The sequence below is a fragment of the Rhinoraja longicauda genome, chromosome 42 (assembly GCF_053455715.1).
Source record: "Rhinoraja longicauda isolate Sanriku21f chromosome 42, sRhiLon1.1, whole genome shotgun sequence".
NCBI lineage: Eukaryota > Metazoa > Chordata > Chondrichthyes > Rajiformes > Arhynchobatidae > Rhinoraja > Rhinoraja longicauda.
Genome location: NC_135994.1, coordinates 50,698 through 76,665, shown reverse-complemented (window position 1 = coordinate 76,665; position 25,968 = coordinate 50,698). Strand labels below are relative to the sequence as shown.

The 25,968-nt window shown below is 52.3% G+C and overlaps 1 protein-coding gene across 3 annotated transcripts in view; it reads left to right on the top strand.

The window, feature by feature from the left end:
• The window catches only part of slc39a5 (solute carrier family 39 member 5), a 33,846-nt gene extending 7,884 nt beyond the window's left edge, over positions 1-25,962 (top strand). The window contains exons 2-11 of one of the 3 annotated variants that reach the window (XM_078431266.1): positions 3,427-3,812; positions 5,177-5,360; positions 7,254-7,428; positions 8,750-8,919; positions 12,911-13,072; positions 16,918-17,008; positions 19,722-19,934; positions 20,482-20,562; positions 23,828-24,018; positions 24,637-25,962. In XM_078431266.1, the coding sequence (XP_078287392.1) occupies positions 3,442-3,812; positions 5,177-5,360; positions 7,254-7,428; positions 8,750-8,919; positions 12,911-13,072; positions 16,918-17,008; positions 19,722-19,934; positions 20,482-20,562; positions 23,828-24,018; positions 24,637-24,786 (1,788 nt within the window). In that variant the 5' untranslated portion in view covers positions 3,427-3,441 and the 3' untranslated portion in view covers positions 24,787-25,962. Of the gene's footprint in view, positions 1-3,403; positions 3,813-5,176; positions 5,361-7,253; positions 7,429-8,749; positions 8,920-12,910; positions 13,073-16,917; positions 17,009-19,721; positions 19,935-20,481; positions 20,563-23,827; positions 24,019-24,636 lie in introns of all 3 variants that reach the window. The other 2 variants (XM_078431267.1, XM_078431268.1) reach the window with 2 other exon arrangements.
• The last annotated feature ends 6 nt before the right edge of the window (positions 25,963-25,968 follow it).

The window sequence follows — 25,968 nt, the reverse complement described above, 5'->3', positions numbered from 1 at the left end:
CCGGACACTGTAGGCCTGAGGGATGTTGTAGGCCCGGACACTGTAGGCCTGGGGGACGCTGTAGGCCCGGACGCTGTAGGCCCGAGGGATGTTGTAGGCCCGGACACTGTAGGCCTGGGGAACGCTGTAGGCCCGGACACTGTAGGCCTGGGGGACGCTGTAGGCCCGGACACTGTAGGCCTGGGGGATGCTGTAGGCCCGGACACTGTAGGCCCGAGGGATGTTGTAGGCCCGGACACTGTAGGCCCGGGGGACGCTGTAGGCCAGGACAGTGTAGGCCCGGGGGACGCTGTAGGCCAGGACGGTGTAGACTAACGGAGTGTGTTCGGGGAGCAGGGCTGTGTTCACCTAACGGAGGTTGCGTAGCAACCCGCCTCCCGGCCCGGGCGGTCGCCATTGGTGGAACGGGAGCACTTGACCGCTGGCTGGGTGAGGTCACGTGGGGCGCGGGGTGGTGACGTCACCTTTTGTCCCTTATTTTGGGAGTTAGAAAGTTGGCAACCCTATCTACAACGCTACCCAGAGGTCTACCATTCTCTGTGTAGGTCCTGCCCATGTTTGACTTCCCAAAATGCAGCATCTCATATTTCTCCATCAACCATTCCTCCGCCCACCCGGCCAATCGATCCAGATCCTGCTGCAATCGTTCACAACCATCTTCACTATCTGCAAAACAACCTACTTTTGTTTCACGATCTTGTACAATAGTGAGATATTATTGTCTGCTTAATGCAGTCTTGCTGTGTCAATATGCTCTTTGCCTTCACACCAGAGCTTATAATACTATTTTAACAAAATGTTTTGTTCAAGGTTTGACCGGGCGAAGGGGCTATTATCTCAATGGCGTCAGGTTAGGTAAGGGGGAAGTGCAGCGAGACCTGGGTGTCCTTGTACACCAGTCACTGAAAGTTGGCGTGCAGGTACAGCAGGCAGTGAAGAAAGCTAATGGCCTTCATAACAAGAGGATTTCAGTACAGGAGTAAAGAGGTTCTTCTGCAGTTGTATAGGGCCCTGGTAAGACCACATCTGGAGTATTGTGTACAGTTTTGGCCTCCTAATTTGAGGGAGGACGTCCTTGCTATTGAGGCAGTTCACCAGGTTAATCCCCGGGATGGCGGGACTGTCATATGAGGAAAGATTGAAAAGACTGGGCTTGTATTCACTGGAGTTTAGAAGGATGAGAGGGGATCTTATAGAAACATATAAAATTATAAAAAGGACTGGACAAGCTAGATGCAGGAAAAATGTTCCCAATGTTGGGGGAGTCCAGAACCAGGGGCCACAGAATAAAGCGGAGGCCATTTAAAACTGAGGTGAGAAGAAACCTTTTCACCCAGAGAGTTGTGAATGTGTGGGATTCTCTGCCACAGAGGGCAGTGGAGGCCGATTCACTGGATGGATTTAAGAGAGAGTTAGATAGAGCTCTAGGGGCTAGTGGAATCAAGGGATATGGGGAGAAAGCAGAAGGGTTTCTGATTGTGGACGATCAGCCAAGATCACAATGAATGGCGGTCCGTACCGGCTCAAAGGGCCAAATGACCTCCCCCTGCTCCTGTTGTCTATGTTTCTATGTCTCACTGCTGGCACAATAGTCTTTGCACAACTGAGTTATAATTGCCGGTTGGAAACTTCAAAGGTCACTTTGCAAACTTGAGCATTTAGAACAGGGATCACCTCGTGCAGTTGTCCTGGTACTTCCTGGTTCACTTGGCAAGTGGTTTGGGAACAGCTCCGTCCAAGATAGTGTTGCCTACGGTCCCGTATTAGCCGGGACTGCCCGCATTTTGGGCTAAATTACTTTGTCCCGTTCGAGACCGCCCTTGTCCCGTATTAGTATGGTTGCCAACTATCTCAATAGACAATAGACAATAGGTGCAATTCTCTGCTCCTATTGGAATTCTCTGCCTCCAGGAGGGCAGTGGAGGCCAATTCTCTGAATGCATTCAAGAGAGAGCTAGATAGAGCTCTTAAGGATAGCGGAGTCAGGGGGTATGGGGAGAAGGCAGGAACGGGGTACTGATTGAGAATGATCAGCCATGATCACATTGAATGGCGGTGCTGGCTCGAAGGGCCGAATGGCCTCCTCCTGCACCTATTGTCTATTGTCTATTGTGCAGGAGGAGGCCATTCGGTCCTTTGAGCCAGCGTGCGGAAAAGACGTGCGGGTTTGTAGGTTGATTGGCTTGGTAAATGTAAAAATTTGTCCCTAGTGAGTGTAGGTTAGTGTTAATGTGCGGGGATCGCTGGTCGGCGCGGACCCGGTGGGCCGAAAGGGCCTGTTTCCGAACTGTATCTCTAAACTAAACTAAACTAAACTATGTATTTGTAGGAAAATAACTGCAGATGCTGGTACAAATCGAAGGTATCACAAAATGCTGGAGTAACTCAGCAGGTCAGGCAGCATCTCAGGAGAGAAGGAACGGGTGACGTTTTGGGTCGAGACCCTTCTTCAGAATGAAAGACTAAGTTTTTCCTGCATCTAGCCTGTCCAATCCCTTAAGAATTTTTTTTAATGTTTCTACAAGATCTAGTTTACGGTTAAGGTCAGAAAGAATATCCTCTCTGTTATTTGGGACTGAACCATAGATTTGACCTTGCAGAGAGGCATGTGATATGAGATTTCTGAAAGGTGGGATTCTTGCGAGCTTTTCTTCCCAGCAGTTTAAACCTGACACACAATCATATGTTTCTCATCTGACTCTTTTTTTTTGTTTAGTTTAGAGATACAGCGTGGAAACAGGCCCTTCGGCCCACCGGGTCCGCGCCGACCAGCGATCCCCGCACACTAACACTATCCTACACACACTAGGGACAATGTTTACACACACCAAGCCTATTCAATGTGATCATGGCTGATCATTCACAATCAGTACCCCGTTCCTGCCTTCTCCCCATACCCCCTGACTCCGCTATCCTTAATAGCTCTATCTAGCTCTCTCTTGAATGCATTCAGAGAATTGGCCTCCACTGCCCTCTGAGGCAGAGAATTCCACAGATTCACAACTCTCTGACTGAAAAAGTTGGGAGTGAGATAGTTGGCAACCCTAGTCCAAGATCCGCAAGAAGTTGCAGCGAATTGTGGACGCAGCCCAGACCATCACACATAAACCGACCTCCCGGATCAGTCTGAAGAAGGGTCTCGACCCCAAACGCCACCCATTCCTTCTCTCCACAGATGCTGCCTGACCCGCTGAGTTACTCCAGCACTCTGTGAAACGTCACCTATCCATGTTCTCCACAGATGCTGCCTGACCCGCTGAGTTACTCCAGCACTCTGTGAAACGTCACCCATTCCTTCTCTCCACAGATGCTGCCTGACCCGCTGAGTTACTCCAGCACTCTGTGTCTACCTTCGGTTTAAAGCAGCATCTGCAGTTTTCTGTCCTACAAAGCTGGTGTGCAGGTCTTTTTCTTTTGCCTTTGAAGGGTGTCGGAGCAAGGATGTGTCGTGCGATCCTCACTCTCTACCTCGCCGGGCTGCTACTGTGGACAGACTGGTGCCGAGCCCAGAGACCGCCCGAGGAGAGCAATGAGACGCTGCTGCAGAGCGCGGTGCTGGAGCAGAGGTACTACATGCTGCGTCTGTTCGGCCACTACGGGGAGAACGGGAAGATGACCTTCCAGGGGCTGCAGAGGCTGCTGGTCAACCTGGGCCTGGGCACGGTGCAGGTCGTGGAGATCCAGCACGAAGAACTGGGACACAACCACGTCTCACACCTGGACATCCTGGACCTGCAGGACAAAGGTCACGTACACAGCCACTACATTCAGGACCATCACATGGCAAAACCCACCATTACCCCCACACTGAGGTGAGCACGCACACACCTGGTTTCACAGAGTGTTGGAGTAACTCAGCGGGTCAGGCAGCATCTGTGGAGAACATGGATAGGTGACGTTTCACAGAGTGCTGGAGTAACTCAGCGGGTCAGGCAGCATCTGTGGGGAACATGGATAGGTGACGTTTCACAGAGTGCTGGAGTAACTCAGCGGGTCAGGCAGCATCTGTGGAGAACATGGATAGGTGACGTTTCACAGAGTGCTGGAGTAACTCAGCGGGTCAGGCAGCATCTGTGGAGACAAGGAATAGTTTTGAGATGCTGCCTGACCTGCTGAGTGACTCCAGCATTTTGTAATACCTTCGATTTGTACCAGCATCTGCAGTTATTTTTCTACACAAATACACTTGGGGTAGTCCTTTCAGGTGAGGCAGATGTTCTCAGGCAGTTGTTACCAGGACTAGAGGGTGTGAGCTACAGGGAGAGGTTGAGCAGGCTGGATCTCTAATTCCTTGGAGCGCAGGAAGATGAGGGGCGATCTTATAGAGGTGTACAAAATCATGAGAGGAATAGATAAGGTAGATACACAGAGTTTAGAGTGTAGTTTAGAGATACAGCACGGAAACAGGCCCTTTCGGCCCACCGGGTCCGCGCCGACCAGCGATCCCCGCACACTAACACTATCCGACTCACACTACGGATAATTAAAACTGAGGTGAGAAGGAACTTTTTCACCCAGAGAGTTGTGAGTTTGTGGGATTCTCTGCCACAGAGGGCAGTGGAGGCCGATTCACTGGATGGATTTAAGAGAGAGTTAGATAGAGCTCTAGGGGCTAGTGGGATCAAGGGGTATGGGGAGAAGGCAGGCACGGGGTACTGATTGTGGACGGTCAGCCGCGATCACAGTGAATGGCGGTGCGTACAGGCTCGAAGGGCCGAATGGCCTCCTCCTGCACCTATTGTCTATGTTTCTAATTTTTACATTTACCAAGCCAATTAACCTATAAACCTGCACGACTTTGGAGTGTGGGAGGAAACCGAAGATCTCTGAGAAAACCCACGCAGGTCACGGGGAGAACGTACAAACTCCGTACGGACGGCGCCCGTGGTCGGGATGGAACCCGGGTCTCTGGCGCTGTGAGGCAGCAACTCTACCGCTGCGCCACCGTGGTGGGGTGTGTGGGATAGTGTTATAGACAATAGACAATAGGTGCAGGAGGAGGCCATTCGGCCCTTCGAGCCAGCACCGCCATTCAATGTGATCATGGCTAATCATTCTCAATCAGTTATTGTGCGGATATCACTGTGGAATCCATGTAGACGTTTGCTGGAGGAATGCTAGGGTGGTGAAGAGACCACGTGGCTGTTAAACTGTCTATGATTTGTCTCCCTTTCAGCCACAGGTCGGGGCAAAGACCCAAGAGGAAGAGGGGACTTCCAGCGTTGAGAAGAGGCGATGCCTGGGGGAACCACAGACCCGTTAGCTCGGCACAGCAGAGTGTCAGAGCCACGAAATCCCCCCCCACATCGGCCAAAGACACCATCTTCAATCACTCCAACTACAACCACTGGCACGGAAATGTGAGTCCCAACACGTTCATTATACCAGAACGCCGGGCGGCATGCTGGGTGGTGCAGCGTTAGAGTTGCTGCCTTACTGCACTCACAGCGCCAGAGACCCGGGTTCCATCCCGACCACGGGCGCTGTCCGTACGGAGTTTGCACGTTCTCCCCGTGACCTGCGTGGGTTTTCTCCGAGATCTTCGGTTTCCTCCCACACTCCAAAGACGTGCAGGTGTGTAGGTTAATTGGCTGGGCAAATGTAAAAATTGTCCCTGGTGTGTGTGGGATAATGTTAGAGTGCGGGGATCGCTGGTCGGCGCGGACCCGGTGGGCCGAAGGGCCTGTTTCCGTGCTGTATCTCTAAACTAAATAGGACCTTAAATGGGAGGCCTTAAAGACTGGAGCGACTAGGCTTGTATACACTGGAATTTAGAAGGATGAGAGGGGATCTTATTGAAACGTATAAGATTACTAAGGGGTTGGACACGTTAGAGGCAGGAAACATGTTCCCAATGTTGGGGGTGTCCAGAACAAGGGGCCACAGTTTAAGAATAAGGGGTCGGCCATTTAGAACGGAGATGAGGAAAAACTTTTTCAGTCAGAGAGTTGTGAATCTGTGGAATTCTCTGCCTCAGAAGGCAGTGGAGGCCAATTCTCTGAATGCATTCAAGAGAGAGCTAGATAGAACTCTTAAGGATAGCGGAGTCAGGGGGTATGGGGAGAGGGCAGGAACGGGGTTACTGATTGAGAATGATCAGCCATGATCACATTGAATGGTGGTGCTGGCTCGAAGGGCCGAATGGCCTCCTCCTGCACCTATTGTCTATTGCCACCATCGACTCCACAGTCAAAAAGGCCCAACAGAGGATGTACTTCCTGTGGCAACTGAGGAAACACAATGTGCCACAGGCAATGATGGTCCAATTCTATTCTGCTATCATTGAGTCCGTCCTCACCTTCTCCATCATGGTCTGGTTTGGCTCGGCCACCAAGCACGACATCCGGAGGCTGCAACAGCTGAGAAGGTTGTTGGCTGCCACCTTCCCCCCATTGACGAACTGTACACTGCAAGGGCCAGGAAGCGAGCGGGCAAGATCATCTCTGACCCCTCTCACCCTGGCCACAAACTCTTCGAAGCACTTCCCTCTGGAAGGCAACTCCGGACTGTCAAAACAGCCACAGCCGGACATAAAAACAGCTTCGTTCCACGAGCAGTAGCTCTACTCAACAACCAAAAGTCTGTAGCCTCCTTTTGCTCTGGTTTTTTATTTCATTCTCCACATGTGTAAATTATATTGTTTTATTCTTAATTGTTTACTGTATGTTCGTGTTGTTACTTGCGAGCGGAGCACCAAGGCACATTCCTTGTATGTGTACATACTTGGCCAATAAAATGTATTCAATTCAATTCACTGGAGTTTAGAAGGACGAGAGGGGATCTTATAGAGACGTGTAAAATTATAAAAGGACTGGACAAGCTAGATGCAGGAAACATGTTCCCAATGTTGGGCGAGTCCAGAACCAGGGGCCACACAGTCTAAGAATAAAGGGGAGGCCATTTAAAACTGAGGTGAAAATAAACGTTTCCCACCCAGAGAGTTGTGAATTTAGACAATAGACAATAGATTTTGTGGGATTCTCTGCCACAGAGGGCAGTGGAGGCCGATTCACTGGATGGGTTGAAGAGAGAGTTAGATAGAGCTCTACGGGCTAGTGGGATCAAGGGATACGGGGAGAAGGCAGGCACGGGGTTACTGATTGTGGACGGTCAGCCGTGATCACAATGAATGTCGGTGCGTACCTATTGTCTATGTTTCTATGTTAGTCCTGTCAAGCTTGACAACATCTTTCCTTTGCGTGGTCTAATGTGTGTTTAATTCTGAGGGGTTTTATTTGTTTTGTCCGTGACAGTGTTTGAATATGAGTCAGCTCCTGGTGAATTTTGGATTGAGCTCTGTGAATGAGATCACTCTACAACAGTTCACTTACATCTGCCCAGCACTGCTGTATCAGATTGACAGCCGTGTCTGCATTTACCATCAGGACTGGCTGCAGGTAGAGCAGAAGGATGACCTGTCTGCATCAGGTAAGCACAACAGGCCAGCTGTTATCAGGCAACTGAACCACAGAGTCATAGAGTGACACAGCGTGGAAACAGGCCCTTCCCCACCGAGTCCGCACCGACCAGCGATCCCCGTACACTAGCACTATCCCACACACACACTAGACTTTAGAGACACAGCACGGAAACAGGCCCTTCAGCCCACCATGTATTTTGGGGCGGTCACGGTGGCGCAGCGGTAGAGTTGCTGCCTTACAGCGAATGCAGCGCCGGAGACCCGGGTTCGATCCTGACCACGGGCGCCGTCTGTACAGAGATTGCACGTTCTCCCCGTGACCTGTGTGGGTTTTCTCCGAGATCACCAGTTTCCTCCTACACTCCAAAGACGTGCATGTCTGTAGGTTAATTGGCTTGGTAAATGTAAATTTGTCAATAGACAATAGGTGCAGGAGGAGGCCATTCGGCCCTTCGAGCCAGCGCCGCCATTCAATGTGATCATGGCTGATCATTCTCAATCAGTACCCCGTTCCTGCCTTCTCCCCATACCCCCTGACTCCGCTAGCCTTAAGAGCTCTATCCAGCTCTCTCTTGAATGCATTCAGAGAATTGGCCTCCACTGCCTTCTGAGGCAGAGAATTCCACAGATTCACAACTCTCTGACTGAAAAAGTTATTGTCCCTCATAGAGTCATAGAGTCATAGAGTCCTACAGCACAGAAAGAGGCCCTTCGGCCCATCGTGTCCGTGCCACCCGTTACCAAACACAGTCTCATTTTAATCCCATTTTCCCGCATTTGGACCGTAGCCCTGAATGTTGTAGCATTTCAAGTGCCCATCCAAATGCCTCTTAAACGTTGTGAGTGTTCCCCCCTCCACCACCACCCCAGGCAGTGAGTTCCAGACTCCAACCACCCTCTGGGTGAAAAAGTTCTTTCTCACATCCCCCCGAAACCTCCCTCCCCTTACCCTGTATCTATGTCCCCGCCATCTACCTTATCTATGCCCCTCATGATCTTGTACACCTCGATCATGTCCCCTCTCAGCCTTCTCTGCTCCAGGGAAAACAACCCCAGTCTGCTCAGTCTCTCCTCATAGCCCGAGGCCCTTCATCCCTGGCAGCATCCTGGTGAATCTCCTCTGCACCCTCTCCAAAGCTATCACTAGTGTGTGTGGGATAGTGCTAGTGTACGGGGATCGCTGGTCGGTGTGGTCTCGGTGGGGAAGGGCCTGTTTCCACGCTGTATCTCTAAAATAAACGGATCTATTGGACATTTCCACGCTGGGAGAGAGGTTGCCTGGGAAGAGCAGGGGTTTGATATCTGCCGCCCGTCTCTCATTCCTTCCAGTGTGGCTCTGTGGCTTTGCGGCCATAACTGCGATCAGCCTGACGTCACTGATGGCCGTGGCTGTCATCCCGTTTCTGGGCCGCTCCGTTTGCGAGAAGCTCCTCACCTTCCTTGTGGCTCTAGCTGTGGGCACCCTCGCTGCAGATTCACTGCTGCATCTCATGCCTCATGTAAGTATAGTGTTGCCAATTGTCCCGTATTAGCTGGGACAGCCCGTATACTGGGCCAAATTGGTTTGTCCCATACGGGACCGCCCTTGTCCCGTATTAGGCCCAGGGGGCGCTGTAGGCCCGGACACTGTAGGCCTGGGGGACGCTGTAGGCCCAGACACTGTAGGCCCAGACAGTGTAGGCCCAGATACTGTAGGTCCGGACAGTGTAGGTCCAGACAGTGTAGGCCCAGACGCTGTAGGCCCAGCCGCCGTAGGCCCAGACAGTGTAGTCCCGGACAGTTTAGGCCTGGATGCTGTAGGCCCAGACGCTGTAGGCCCGGACAGTGTAGGCCCAGACGCTGTAGGCCCGGACAGTGTAGGTCCGGACCGTGTAGGCCTGGACGCTGTAGGTCCGGACAGTGTAAGCCTGGACAGTGTGGGTCCGGACAGCGTAGGCCCGGACGCTGTAGGCCCAGGGGACGCGGTAGGCCCAGACGCTGTATGCCCAGACAGTGTAGGTTCGGACAGTGTAGGCCTGGACGCTGTAGGTCCGGACAGTGTAGTCCCGGACAGTGTAGTCCCAGATAGTGTAGATCCAGATGGTGTAGGCCCGGACAGTGTAGTCCCGGACAGTGTAGGTCCGGACAGTGTAGGCCCAGACGCTGTAGGCCCGGGGGACACTGTAGGCCCGGACAGTGTAGTCCCGGACAGTGTAGGTCCGGACAGTGTAGGCCCAGACGCTGTAGGCCTGGGGGACGCTGTAGGCCCGGACAGTGTAGTCCCGGACAGTGTAGGCCCGGACAGTGTAGTCCCAGATAGTGTAGATCCAGATGGTGTAGGCCCGGACAGTGTAGTCCCGGACAGTGTAGGTCCGGACAGTGTAGGCCCAGACGCTGTAGGCCCGGTGGACACTGTAGGCCCGGACAGTGTTGTCCCGGACAGTGTAGGCCCAGACGCTGTAGGCCCGGGGGACACTGTAGGCCCGGACACTGTAGGCCCGGACAGTGTAGTCCCGGACAGTGTAGTCCCGGACAGTGTAGTCCCGGACAGTGTAGGCCCGGACAGTGTAGGCCCAGACGCTGTAGGCCCGGGGGACGCTGTAGGCCCGGACAGTGTAGTCCCGGACAGTGTAGGCCCGGACAGTGTAGTCCCAGATAGTGTAGATCCAGATGGTGTAGGCCCGGACAGTGTAGTCCCGGACAGTGTAGGTCTGGACAGTGTAGGCCCAGACGCTGTAGGCCCGGGGGACACTGTAGGCCCGGACAGTGTAGTCCCGGACAGTGTGGGTCCGGACAGTGTAGGCCCAGACGCTGTAGGCCCGGGGGACGCTGTAGGCCCGGACAGTGTAGTCCCGGACAGTGTAGGTCCAGACAGTGTAGGCCCAGACGCTGTAGGCCCGGGGGACGCTGTAGTCCCGGACAGTGTAGGCCCGGACAGTGTAGTCCCAGATAGTGTAGATCCAGATGGTGTAGGCCCGGACAGTGTAGTCCCGGACAGTGTAGGTCCGGACAGTGTAGGCCCAGACGCTGTAGGCCCGGGGGACACTGTAGGCCCGGACAGTGTAGGTCCGGACAGTGTAGGCCCAGACGCTGTAGGCCCGGGGGACGCTGTAGGCCCGGACGCTGTAGGCCTGGACAGTGTAGGCCCGGACAGTGTAGGCTTGGACGCTGTAGGTCCGGGCACTGTAGGCCCTGACGATCTAGGTCCGGACAGTGTAGTTCCGGACAGTGTAGGTCCGGAGGCCCAGGTGCCGCCTAACGGAGGTTCCGTAGCAACCCGCCTCCCGGCCCGGGCGGCTGCCATTGGTGGAGCGGGAACACGTGGCCGCTGGCTGGGTAAGGTCACGCGGGGCGCGGGGCGCGGGGCGCGGGGCGTGGGGCGCGGGGCGCGGGGCGGTGACGTCACCTTGTCCCTTATTTGGGAGCGAGATAGTTGGCAACCCCTAACCGGGATAGACACAAGACATTGGAGTATCTCAGCGGGTCAGGCAGCATCTGTGGAGAACGTGGACAGGTACAAAGTGCTGGAGTAACTCAGCGGGTCAGGCAGCATCTGTGGAGAACGTGGACAGGTACAAAGTGCTGGAGTAACTCAGCGGGTCAGGCAGCATCTGTGGAGAACGTGGACAGCTACAAAGTGCTGGAGTAACTCAGCGGGTCAGGCAGCATCTCTGGAGAGAAGGAATGGGTGACGTTTCGGGTCGAGAGTCAGGGAAGGGGGAGAAACGGAGATAACGATGGGTAAGAGATCAAAAGACATAAAGTTCAAGGAAAACGTAGAATAGATTATTGTTAGCTAGGAGAAGGTGACAATGAAGCGAACAAAGATATAGATAGACGTAGATGTTGATGTAGGTAGATACAAAGTGCTGGATAATGGGAGAGTCTAGAACCAGAGGGCACAACCTCAGAATTAAAGGACGTTCCTTTAGAAAGGAGATGAGGAGGAATTTCTTTAGCCAGAGGGTGGTGAATCTGTGGGATTCATTGCCACAGGAGGCTGTGGAGGCCAAGTCTTTGGGTTTCTTAAAACAGATATTGATAGGTTCTTGTGTAGGAAGGATCCGTAGATGCTGGTTTAAACTGAAGATAGACTCAAAATGCTGGAGTAACTCAGCGGGTCAGGCAGCATCTGTGGGGAACATGGATAGGTGACGTTTCACAGAGTGCTGGAGTAACTCAGCGGGTCAGGCAGCATCTGTGGGGAACATGGATAGGTGACGTTTCACAGAGTGCTGGAGTAACTCAGCGGGTCAGGCAGCATCTGTGGGGAACATGGATAGGTGACGTTTCACAGAGTGCTGGAGTAACTCAGCGGGTCAGGCAGCATCTCTCGTGAGAAGGAATGGGTGACGTTTCGGGTCGAGACCCTTCTTTAGACTGAGAATCAGGGGAAAGGGAAAGAAGAAATATTGACAGTAATGTGGAGAGATAAAGGACAAATGGGAGAACGGTGAACAAAAAAGTAACGATGATAAAGAAAACAGACTTAGAAACATAGAAACATAGCAAATAGGTGCAGGAGGAGGCCATTCAGCCCTTCGAGCCTGTACGCACCGCCATTCATTGTGATCGCGGCTGACCGTCCACAATCAGTAACCCGTGCCTGCCTTCTCCCCATACCCCCTGATTCCACTAGCCCCTAGAGCTCTATCTAACTCTCTGTTAAATCCATCCAGTAAATTGGCCTCCACTGTGGCAGAGAATCCCACAAATTCACAACTCTTTGGGTGGAAAAGTTTCTCCTCACCTCAGTTTTAAACGGCCTCCCCTTTATTCTTAGACTGTGTGGCCCCTGGTTCTGGACTCCCCCAACATTGGGAACATTTTGCCTGCATCTAGCTTGTCCAATCCTTTTATAATTTTACACGTCTCTATAAGATCCCCTCTCATCCTTCTAAACTCCAGTGAATACAAGCCCAGTCTTTCCAATCTTTCCTCATACGACAGTCCCGCCATCCCGGGGATTAACCTGGTGAACCTACGCTGCACTGCCTCAATAGCAAGGACGTCCTTCCTCAAATTAGGAGGCCAAAGCTGCACACAGTACTCCAGGTGCGATCTCACCAGGGCCCTGTACAACTGCAGAAGGACCTCTTTGCTCCTATACTCAACTCATCAAATTAGGAGACCAAAACTGCACACAGTACTCCAGGAGCGGTCTCACCGGAGCCCTGTACAACTGCAGAAGGACCTCTTTGCTCCTATACTCAACTCATCAAATTAGGAGACCAAAACTGCACACAGTACTCCAGGTGCGGTCTCACCGGAGCCCTGTACAACTGCAGAAGGACCTCTTTGCTCCTGTACTCAACTCCTCTCGAACTTGGTTCTTGATTGGTTAGGGTGTCAAAGGTTAAGGGGAGAAGAATTGGGGTTGAGAGGGATAAATAGATCAGCCATGATCGAATGGCGGAGCTGACTCGATGGGCCGAATGGCCTATTTCCTATGGTCCATGTATCAGATGGATAAGCTGAGGAGATGGTGAAGATGTGTGTCTTTCTGTGTAGGCCCTGGAACACAGGCACAAGACAGAGAGCTCCACTGAACACTCGCTTCTGGAGGGCAAGGACGCTGTTTGGAAAGGCCTGGCGGTGTTGGGAGGAATCTACCTGCTCTTCCTCATCGAGAACCTCATAGGTCTGTTCAGGAACTGCGGCAGAACGAACAAGGTGAGTGGACGCATGATGCTCGCTGGTCTCAAGTTATGGCACAAAGAATCCCACCTGACTGGTTTAGACTTTAGAGACACAGCGCGGAAACAGGCCCTTCGGCCCACCGAGTCCGTGCCGACCAGCGATCCCCACACACTAGCACTATCCTACACACACTAGACATACAGTGTGGAAACAGGCCCTTCGGCCCACCGAGTCCGTGCTGACCAGCGATCCCCGCACACTAGCACTATCCTACACACACTAGGGACAATTTTCAATTTTTACCAAGCCAATTAACCTACAAACCTGCACGTCTTTGGAGTGTGGGAGGAAACCGGAGCACCCGGAGAAAACCCATAACATAGTGCTGGCCTCTGATTTCAGACTCTCCCACTAATAATAATAATAATAATACATTTTATTTATATAGCGCTTTTCATATACTCAAAGATGCTTTACAGAGATTTTGAGAACATAGGGAAATGAATAAATAGATAAATAAGTAAATAAATAAATGAACAGAGAAAGGAGGCAGAAGGTGAGGTGACCTTCAGTGGTTGAAGGCAGTACTGAACAGGTGAGACTTCAGCGATGTTTTGAATGTGGTGAGTGTGGGGGAGTCTCTAACGGTTTGGGGTAGTGAGTTCCATAGGGTGGGAGCAGCGATGGAGAAAGCCCTGTCCCCCCAGGATCTGAGTTTAGTCCGGATGTGGGGGGATAGGAGATTGGCAGCGGCAGAGCGGAGGGTGCAGGTGGGAGTGTGCCTGTGGAGGAGGTCGGTCAGGTAGGATGGGGCCAGGTTATGGAGGGCTTTGTAGGTTATGAGGAGGATTTTGTACTGGATTCTCTGGGGGATGGGGAGCCAGTGGAGTTTATAAAGGACGGGGGTGATATGGTCACGGATCGAGGTGTGTGTGAGTAGACGGGCAGCGGAGTTTTGAATGTATTGAAGTTTACTGATGATTTTTGAGGGTGCGCCATAGAGGAGGCTGTTGCAGTAGTCCAGACGGGAGGTGATGAAGGCGTGGATGAGGGTTTCTGCAGCTGTGGAGGAGAGGGATGGACGGAGACGGGCAATGTTTTTGAGGTGGAAGAAGGCTGTCTTTGTGATGTGTTTGATGTGAAACATCCTCTCCACATCCACTCTATCCAAGCCTTTCACTATTCTGTACGTTTCAATGAGGTTCCCCCCTCGTTCTTCTAAACTCCAGCGAGTGCAGGCCCAGTGCCAACAAACACTCATCCTACGGTAGTGAAGAAAGCAATCCTGGACTTCCCACTTGTCACTTTAATCTCATGTTTCATGTATCTTGTTGTGTTTTATGACTGTTGGCAGATCAATTTCCCTCCTGGGATATCTAAAGTTCTGTCGTATCGAATCGTAATCTGACTCATGGCTCATTAGAGTCATAGAATCACGGAGTTTCCACAGTGTGGAAACAGGCCCTTCGGCCCAACTTGCCCACACCGGCCCACATGTCCCATCTACACTAGTCCCACCTGCCCACACAGGCCAACATGTCCCAGCTACACTAGTCCCACCTGCCCACACCGACCAACATGTCCCAGCTACACTAGTCCCACCTGCCCACACAGGCCAACATGTCCCAGCTACACTAGTCCCACCTGCCCACACAGGCCAACATGTCCCAGCTACACTAGTCCCACCTGCCCACACAGGCCAACATGTCCCAGCTACACTAGTCCCACCTGCCCACACAGGCCAACATGTCCCAGCTACACTAGTCCCACCTGCCCACACAGGCCAACATGCCCCATCTACACTAGTCCCACCTGCCCACACCGACCAACATGCCCCAGCTACACTAGTCCCACCTGCCCACACCGACCAACATGTCCCAGCTACACTAGTCCCACCTGCCCACACCGACCAACATGCCCCATCTACACTAGTCCCACCTGCCCACACCGACCAACATGCCCCATCTACACTAGTCCCACCTGCCCACACCGACCAACATGCCCCATCTACCCTAGTCCCACCTGCCCACACCGGCCAACATGCCCCATCTACACTAGTCCCACCTGCCCACACCGACCAACATGCCCCATCTACCCTAGTCCCACCTGCCCACACCGGCCAACATGCCCCATCTACACTAGTCCCACCTGCCCGCGTTTGGCCCATATCCCTCCAAACCCGTCCTATCCATGTACCTGTCCAAGTGTCTCTTAAACATTGGGATAGTCCCAGCCTCAACTACCTCCTCCGGCAGCTCGTTCCATACACCCACCACCCTCTGTGTGGAAACGTTACCCCTCAGATTCCTATTAAATCTTTTCCCCTTCACCTTGAACCCATGTCCTCTGGTCCTCGATTCCCCTACTCTGGGCAAGAGACTCTGTGCATCTACACGATCTATTCCTCTCATGATTTTGTACACCTCTATAAGATCACCCCTCATCCTCCTGCGCTCCATGGAATAGAGTCCCAGCCTGCCCCAACCTCTCCCTGTGGCTACACCCTCTAGTCCTGGCAACATCCTCGTAAATCTTTTCTGAACCCTTTCAAGCTTGACAATAACTTTCCTATAACACGGTGCCCAGAACTGAACACGATACTCTAAATGTGTAGGAAAATAACTGCAAATGCTGGTACAAATCGAAGGTTTCACAAAATGCTGGAGTAACTCAGCGGGTCAGGCAGCATCTCAGGAGAGAGGGAATGGGTGACGTTTCGGGTCTGAAGAAGGGTCTCGACCCGAAACGTCACCCAGTCCCTCTCCCCTAGATGCTGCCTGACCCGCTGAGTTACTCCAGCACTCTGTGATACAATATTCTAAATGCAATATTCACAATATTCTAATCTTACCAACATGACCTCCCAACCTCTACACTCAATACCCTGACTGATGAAGGCCAAAGTGCCTTTTTGACCACCTTATCTACCTGCGACTCCACCTTCAAGGAACCATGCACCTGCATGGAGAATCTGTGCATCCACCCTCCCCCCCATTTGTAACAAGGACAGAATCCCCCTCGTCCTCACCTTCCACCCCACCAGCCAGCGTATCCAACAAATCATCCTCCAACATTTCCGTCACCTCCAACGGGACCCCACCACTGGCCACATCTTCCCATCCCCTCCCCTTTCTGCGTTCCGCAGAGACCGTTCCCTCCGTAACTCCCTGGTCCACTCGTCCCTTCCTACCGAAACCACCCCAACCCCGGGCACTTTCCCCTGCAACCGCACGAGATGCAACACCTGTCCCTTTACCTCCCCCCTCAACTCCATCCAAGGACCCAAACAGTCTTTCCAGGTGAGACAAAGATTCACCTGCACCTCCTCCAACCTCATCTATTGTATCCACTGCTCTAGATGTCAACTTCTTTACATCGGCGAAACCAAGCGCAGGCTCGCCGATCGCTTCGCTCAACATGTTCGCTCAGTCCTCCTTAACCAAACTGATCTCCCGGTGGCTGAGCACTTCAACTCCCCCTCCCAATCCCAGTCTGACCTTTCTGTCATGGGCCTCCTCCAGTACCATCGTGAGGCCCTCCGTAAATTGGAGGAACAGCACCTCATATTTCGCCTGGGCAGTTTGCAGCCCAGTGGTATGAACGTCGACTTCTCCAACTTTAGATAGTTCCTCTGTCCCTCCCTTCCCCTCCCCCTTCCCAGATCGCCCTCTATCTTCCTGTCTCCACCTATATCCTTCCTTTGTCCCGCCCCCTGACATCAGTCTGAAGAAGGGTCTCGACCTGAAACGTCACCCATTCCTTCTCTCCTGAGATGCTGCCCAGACTGTGCATCCACCCGATCTATTCCTCTCATGGTTTTATACACTTCTATAAGATCTCCCCTCGCTTTTCAGCAACTAACTCTTTCTAATTTCCAGTCAACAGCCAAAAGGCGTCAGGAGGCGATGGGTGGCATCAAGGCAGAAGATTGTACGAAAATCGAACTAAGCAGCTTGAAACTGGACCATGGTAATTACAATAGACAATAGACAATATGTGCAGGAGTAGGCCATTCGGCCCTTCGAGCCAGCACCGCCATTCAATGTGATCATGGCTGATCATTCTCAATCAGTACCCCGTTCCTGCCTTCTCCCCATACCCCCTGACTCCGCTATCCTTAAGAGCTCTATCTAGCTCTCTCTTGAATGTATTCAGAGAATTGGCCTCCACTGCCCTCTGAGGCAGAGAATTCCACAGATTCACAACTCTCTGACTAAAAAAGTTTTTCCTCATCTCTGTTCTAAATGGCCTACCCCTTATTCTTAAACTGTGGCCCCTTGTTCTGGACTCCCCCAACATTGGGAACATGTTTCCTGCCTCTAACGTGTCCAACCCCTTAATAATCTTATACGTTTCGATAAGATCCCAATTAGATTTGCAAACGCTGGCTTCAGCTACGGGTAGTGTTGCAGATGGAGAGGGTGGGTTAGGGGAGGAGGGGAGGGTCACAGAGTCACACAGAGTTGAAACAGGCCCTTCGGCCCAACTTGCCCACACCGACCAACATGCCCCATATACACTAGTCCCACCCTGCCCACACCGACCAACATGCCCCATCTACACTAGTCCCACCTGCCCACACCGACCAACATGCCCCATCTACACTAGTCCCACACCGACCAACATGCCCCATCTACACTAGTCCCACCTGCCCACACCGACCAACATGCCCCATCTACACTAGTCCCACCTGCCCACACCGACCAACATGCCCCATCTACACTAGTCCCACCTGCCCACACCGACCAACATGCCCCATCTACACTAGTCCCACCTGCCCACACCGGCCAACATGCCCCATCTACACTAGTCCCACCAGCCCACACCGACCAACATGCCCCATCTACACTAGTCCCACCCGCCCACAACGGCCAACATGCCCCATCTACACTAGTCCCACCCGCCCACACCGACCAACATGCCCCATCTACACTAGTCCCACCTGCCCACACCGACCAACATGCCGCATCTACACTAGCCCCACCTGCCCACACCGGCCAACATGCCCCATCTACACTAGTCCCACCTGCCCACACTGACCAACATGCCCCATCTACACTAGTCCCACCTGCCCACACCGACCAACATGCCCCATCTACACTAGTCCCACCTGCCCACACCGACCAACATGCCGCATCTACACTAGCCCCACCTGCCCACACCGGCCAACATGCCCCATCTACACTAGTCCCACCTGCCCACACTGACCAACATGCCCCATCTACACTAGTCCCACCTGCCCACACCGGCCAACATGCCCCATCTACAATAGTCCCACCTGCCCACACTGACCAACATGCCCCATCTACACTAGTCCCACCTGCCCGTGTTTGGTCCACATCCCTCCAAAACTGAGGTGAGAAGGAACTTTTTCACCCAGAGTTGTGAATTTGTGGGATTCTCTGCCACAGAGGGCAGTGGAGGCCAAATCACTGGATGGATTTAAGAGAGAGTTAAATAGAGCTCTCGGGGCTAGTGGAATCAAGGGATATGGGGAGAAGGCAGGCACGGGTTACTGATTGTGGATGATCAGCCATGATCACAATGAATGGCGGTGCTGGCTCAAAGGGCCAAATGGCCTCCTCCTGCACCTATTTTCTATGTTTTTATGTTTCTAAACCTGTCCTGAAGAAGGGTCTCGACCCGAAACGTCGCCCATTCCTTCTCTCCCGAGATGCTGCCTGTCCCGCTGAGTTACTCCAGCTTTTTGTGTCTCTCTTCAGTGTAAACCAGCATCTGCAGTTCCTTCCTACGCCATCCATGTACCTGACTGGACAATAGACAATAGGTGCAGGAGGAGGCCATTCGGCCCTTCGAGCCTGTACGCACCGCCATTCAATGTGATCATGGCTGATCATTGTATCTTAAAGGTTGATCAGTCTGAAGAAGAGTCTGGACCCAGAAACGTCACCCATTCCTTCTCTCCTGAGACACTGCCTGACCTGCTGAGTTACTCCAGCATTTTGTGGGAGAGTCTAGGACCAGAGGGCACGGCCTCAGAATTAAAGGACGTTCCTTTAGGAAGGAGATGAGGAGGAATTTCTTTATCCAGAGGGTGGTGAATCTGTGGGATTCTTTGCCACAGACAGCTGTGGAGGCCACAAGTCAGTGGGTATTTTTAAGACAGAGATAGATAGATTCTTATAGGTAGGAAAAAAAACTGCAGGTGCTGGTCTAAATCGAAGGTAGGCACAAAGTGCTGGAGTAACTCAGTGGGCCAGGCAGCATCTGTGGAGAACATGGACAGGTACAAAGTGCTGGAGTAACTCAGCGGGTCAGGCAGCATCTGTGGAGAACATGGATAGGTACAAAGTGCTGGAGTAACTCAGCGGGTCAGGCAGCATCTGTGGGGAACATGGATAGGTGACGTTTCAAACAGTGCTGGAGTAACTCAGCGGGTCAGGCAGCATCTGTGGGGAACATGGATAGGTGACGTTTCACAGAGTGCTGGAGTAACTCAGCGGGTCAGGCAGCATCTCGGGAGAGAAGGAATGGGTGACGTTTCGGGTCGAGACCTTTCTTCAGACTCTTGATCAGTGCGGGTGTCAGGGGTTGTGGGGAGAAGGCAGGAGAATGGGGTTAGGAGGGAGAGATAGATCAGCCGTGGTTGAATGGCGGAGTGGACTCGATGGGCCGAATGGCCTGATTCTGCTCCTATCACGTGTGACCTTTTGATCCACAGGGGAGATGCTGAAAGTTACTCAACATGCAGAGGCTAGAGATGGGGAAGATGGAGAGCGGAAGGAGATGGAGGTGACGCAAGAACGTACAGAAGGACGTTCCTGTCAGCATTCCCATGGATCAGGTGACACGCAGAGCACTGGGGCGGCCAATATCACATGGATGGTGATCCTCGGAGACGGCGTTCACAACTTCACCGACGGCCTTGCCATCGGTAAGACACTTTACTGTAGGCTTTGGAGACACAGCGCGGAAACAGGCCCTTCGGCCCACCGAGTCCGTGCCGACCAGCGATCTCCACACACTGGTACTATCCCACACACACTAGACTGTAGAGAGACAGCGCGGAAACAGGCCCTTCGGCCCACCGAGTCCACGCCGGCCAGCGATTGCTACGGTGAGGCACGGTGGCGCAGCGGTAGTGTTGCTGCCTTACAGCGAATGCAGCGCCGGAGACCCGGGTTCGATCCTGACTGCGGGCGCCATCTGTGCGCAGTTTGCACGTTCTCCCCGTGACCTGCGTGGGTTTTCTCCGGGCGCTCCGGTTTCCTCTCACACTCCAAAGACGTGCGGGTCTGTAGGTTAATTGGCTGGGTATGAATGTAAAAGTTGTCCCTGGTGGGTGTGGGATAGTGTTAGTGTGCGGGGATCGCTGGGCGGCGCGGACCCGGTGGGCCGAAGGGCCTGTTTCCGCGTTGTATCTCTAAATTAAACCAGCTGACAGGGCTCAATGGTGTTAAGCTTATTCCATCTCGTTACAGGGACTGCTTTCTCCACTGGAATCCCTGGAGGGCTCAGTACTACCATTGCTGTCTTCTGCCATGAACTCCCTCATGAACTTGGTGAGTCCTAGCCGCGGTCACCAAACCCGACGGGATCTTCCCTGGGGAGGTGTGGGATGACCTGGGTGGAGGGGGGCTGCTGGGGGGGTTGGATGACCTTCTCCATCGCGGTCTGGTTTGGCTCAGCCACCAAGTGCGACATCCGGAGGCTGCAACGAATCGTTCGCACAGCTGAGAAGGTTGTTGGCTGCAACCTTCCCCCCCCATCGACGAACTGCACACTGCAAGGGCCAGGAAGCGAGCGGGCAAGATCATCTCTGACCCCTCTCACCCTGGCCACAAACTCTCTAAAGCACTTCCCTCTGGAAGGCGACTCCGGACTGTCAAAGCAGCCACAGCCGGACATAAAAACAGCTTCGACCCGCGAGTGATAGTTCCACTCAATAACCAAAGTCAATAGACAATAGACAATAGGTGCAGGAGGAGGCCATTCGGCCCTTCGAGCCTGTACGCACCGCCATTCAATGTGATCATGGCTGATCATTCTCAATCAGTACCCCGTTCCTGCCTTCTCCCCATACCGCCTGACTCCACTATCTTTAAGAGCTCTATCTAGCTCTCTCTTGAATGCATTCAGAGAATTGGCCTCCACTGCCTTCTGAGGCAGAGAATTCCACAGATTCACAACTCTCTGACTGAAAAAGTTTTTCCTCATCTCCGTTCTAAATGGCCGACCCCTTATTCTTAAACTGTGTGGCCCCTGGTTCTGGACTCCCCCAACATTGGGAACATGTTTCCTGCCTCTAACGTGTCCAACCCCTTAATAATCTTATACGTTTCGATAAGATCTCCTCTCATCCTTCTAAATTCCAGTGTATACAAGCCTAGTCGCTCCAGTCTTTCAACATATGACAGTCCCGCCATTCCGGGAATTAACCTAGTAAACCTACTCTGCACGCCCTCAATAGCAAGAATGTAGTCTCTTTTTTGCTCTGGTTTATTTTCACCCACACGCTTAGACCGTAATGTTGTGTCCATATTGTTTTGATGCGTTTATGCTATATTCTTAATTGTTAACTGTCTGTTTGTGTTGTCATTTGTGAGCGGAGCACATTCCTTGTGTGTGCACATACTTGACCAAGAAACTTATTCATTCATTCATGACAAAGTGAGCTCCAAAGGTGACCAGAGCAATGGGCAAGAGAGGTCAGAATGCTGAGCGTTTGTCTGCATTGGGCCTGTACTCGCTGGAGTTTAGAAGAACGAGGGGGGAACCTCATTGAAACTTCACCGTGCAGTGAGCGGCCCGGATAGAGTGGATGTGGAGAGGATGTTTCCACTAGTGGGAGAGTCTAGGACCAGAGGGCACAGCCTCAGAATTAAAGGACGTTCCTTTAGGAAGGAGATGGGGAGGAATTTCTTTAGCCAGAGGGTGGTGAATCTGTGGGATTCTTTGTCACAGGCGGCGGTGGAGGCCACAAGTCAGTGGAGATATTTAAGGCAGAGATAGATAGATTGTTGATCAGTGCGGGTGTCAGGGGTTATGGGGTGAAGGCAGGAGAATGGGGTTAGGAGGGAGAGATAGATCAACCATGATTGAATGGCGGAGCAGACTCGATGGGCCGAATTGTCTCCTGATTTTGTGCACCTCCATAAGACGACTCCTCATCCTCCTGCGCTCCAGGGAATAGAGTCCCAACCTGCCCCAAACTCTCCCTGTAGCTCAGCCTCCAGTCCGTGAAGCACCCTACCACCACCACCCTCTGCTTCCACCCATGGAGCCAACTTTTTATCCACTCAGCAATCCCTCCTTGAACCCTCTGCGATCTAACCTTCCTGAGTCCTCTACCATTGTGGCACAACGTTTGGAGCTGTTGCTACCTTACAGCGCCAGAGACCTGGGTTCCATCTTGTCTACGGGTGCCGTCTGTATGGAGTTTGTACGTTCCCCCTCGTGATCTGCGTGGGTTTTCTCCGAGATCTTCGTACAAACTCCGTACAGACAGCACCTGTAGTCGGGATCGAACCCGGGTCTCCGGCGCTGCATTCGCTGTAAGGCGGCAACTCCACCGTGACCGCCCGAGCTTGACAACATCTTTCAATAGACAATAGACAATAAGTGCAGGAGGAGGCCATTCGGCCCTTCAAGCCTGTACACACCACCATTCAATGTGATCATGGCTGATCATTCTCAATCAGTACCCCGTTCCTGCCTTCTCCCCATACCCCCTGACTCCGCTATCCTTAAGAGCTCTATTCTAGCTCTCTCTTGAATGTATTCAGAGAATTGATCTCCACTGCCCTCTGAGGCAGAGAATTCCACAGATTCACAACTCTCTGACTGAAAAAGTTTTTCCTCATCTCTGTTCTAAATGGCCGACCCCTTATTCTTAAACTGTGGCCCCTGGTTCTGGACTCCTCCAACATTGGGAACATGTTTCCTGCCTCTAACGTGTCCAATCCCTTAATAATCTTACATGTTTCAATGAGATCCCCTCTCATCCTTCTAAATTCCAGTGTATACAAGCCTAGTCGCTCCAGTCTTTCAACATTTCAACATACGACAGTCCCGCCATCCCGCCCTCAATAGCAAGTATATCCTTCCTCAAATTTGGAGACCAAAACTGCACACAGTACTCCAGGTGAGGTCTCACTAGGGCCCTGTACAACTGTAGTAGGACCTCTTTACTCCTATACTCAAATCCTTAAATTAGGAGACCAAAACTGCACACAATACTCCAGGTGCAGTCTCACCAGGGCCCTGTACAACTGCAGAAGGACCTCTTTACTCCTGTACTCAAATTAGGAGACCAAAACTGCACACAGTACTCCAGGTGCGGTCTCACCAGGGCCCTGTACAACTGCAGGACCTCTTTACTCCGATACTCAAATCCTCAAATTTGGAGACCAAAACTGCACACAGTACTCTAGGTGCGGTCTCACCAGGGCCCTGTACAACTGCAGTAGGACCTCTTTACTCCTATACTCAAATTAGGAGACCAAAACTGCACACAATACTCCAGGTTCGGTCTCACCAGGGCCCTGTACAACTGCAGAAGGACCTCTTTACTCCTATACTCAAATTAGGAGACCAAAACTGCACACAATACTCCAGGTGCGGACTCACCAGGGCCCTGTACAACTGCAGAAGGACCTCTTTACTCCTCTACTCAAATTTGGAGACCAAAACTGCACACAGTACTTCAGGTGCGGTCTCACTAGGGCCCTGTACAACTGCAGAAGGACCTCTTTGCCCCCAAGCTCAACTCCTCTTGTTATGAAGGCCAACGTGCCATTACATTAATACACCTTTCCTGTGTTGCAGGTGACTTTGCCTTGCTGATGCAGGCAGGGATGGAAGTGCGACAGGCTGTGATATTTAACCTGCTCTCGGCTGTGTTCAGTTACCTGGGCATGATGCTCGGCATTGTGGTCGGGCAATACACCATCAATGTAACGTCCTGGGTCTTCACCATCACTGCAGGGATTTTTCTCTACGTTGCATTGGTCGACATGGTAAGCCAGCCAACCTCCCCAGTCTAAATAACTCACATCAAGTGGACCAGAAGGAACCCAAACGTCACCTATCCATGTTCCCCACAGATGCTGCTTGACCCACTGAGTTACTCCAGCACTCTGTGAAACGTCACCTATCCATGTTCTCCACAGATGCTGCTTGACCCACTGAGTTACTCCAGCACTCTGTGAAACGTCACCTATCCATGTTCTCCACAGATGCTGCCTGACCCGCTGAGTTACTCCAGCGCTCTGTGAAACGTCACCTATCCATGTTCTCCACAGATGCTGCCTGACCCGCTGAGTTACTCCAGCGCTCTGTGAAACGTCACCTATCCATGTTCCCCACAGATGCTGCCTGACCCGCTGAGTTACTCCAGCGCTCTGTGAAACGTCACCTATCCATGTTCCCCACAGATGCTGCCTGACCCGCTGAGTTACTCCAGCACTCTGTGAAACGTCACCTATCCATGTTCTCCACAGATGCTGCCTGACCCGCTGAGTTACTCCAGCACTTTGTGAAACATCACTTATCCATGTTCTCCACAGATGCTGCCTGACCTGCTGAGTTACTCCAGCACTTTGTGGCTACTAACAAACGTTCCCTCTTTCTTGCAGCTTCCTGAATTGCTTCGAGGTCGATCTCACGCTGGACAGGAGGGGATTGTCGGACAGTTTATAGGGGAGACCCTCGGCTTCCTGCTGGGAGTTGCAGTCATGTTGTGTATCGCCCTGTTCGAGGATCAACTTCAATTCTTAATATTTTAAAGCCTTGCGGAGGATCAGTGAGGTTTGTTATACGATGCGATGCGATGCGATACGATAGAACTTTATTAATCCCAGGAGGGAAATTAATCTGCCAACAGTTATAAAAACACTCAAAAACTCAAAGGGCCACAAGGCCTCCTCCTGCACCTATTTTCTATGTCTAAAATACACCGATGAGCCAAAACATTACGCCCACCTGCCTAATATGCTGTTGCCCCTCCGTGTGCAGCCCCATACACAGCAGGGTGCGATGCACTGTGTATTGTGACACATTCCTCCCGTGACCACCATTAACATTTCCTGTGACTTGTGCCACAGTCGACCTTCTGTCGGTTCGGACCAGACGGGATCGCCTTCGTTGCCCTCGCGCATCGATGAGCCTCGGGCGCCCAACACCCTGCCTGTCGCCGGTTTGTGGGTCTACCCGATCTATTCCTCTCATCATTTTAAACACACGAATGATGAATATTTTCTGGTCACATCAGGGGGCACAGATTTTTTGATATGGCAGAGCCTCCACATCTTTCCTGTTATGGGAGAGCAGAATTTTACGCAATACTCCAAATGTATGAGTTGTTTAGTTTAGTTTAGTGACACAACGCGGAAACAGGCCCTTCGGCCCATCGGGTCCGCGCCGCCCAGCGATCCCCGCACACTAACACTCTCCTACACCCACTGGGGACAATTTTTACATTTACCACGCCAATTAACCTACAAACCCGCACATCTTTGGAGTGTGGGAGAAAACCGAAGATCTCGGAGGAAACCCACACGGGTCACGGGGAGAACGTGCAAACTCCGTACAGACAGCACCCATAGTCGGGATGGAACCCGGGTCTCCGGCGCTGTGAGGCAGCAACTCTACCGCTGCACCACTTGTCTTTTGATAGCCCCCCTGATAACAGAATACTGAAAAAGATCAGGGTAGACACAAAAAGCTGGAGTAACTTAGCGGGTCAGGCAGCATCTCTGGAGAGAAAGAATGGGTGACGTTTCACAGAGTGCTGGGGTAACTCAGCGGGTCAGGCAGCATCTGTGGAGAACATGGATGGGTGACGTTTCACAGAGTGCTGGGGTAACTCAGCGGGTCAGGCAGCATCTGTGGAGAACATGGATAGGTGACGTTTCACAGAGTGCTGGAGTAACTCAGCGGGTCAGGCAGCATCTGTGGAGAGAAAGAAT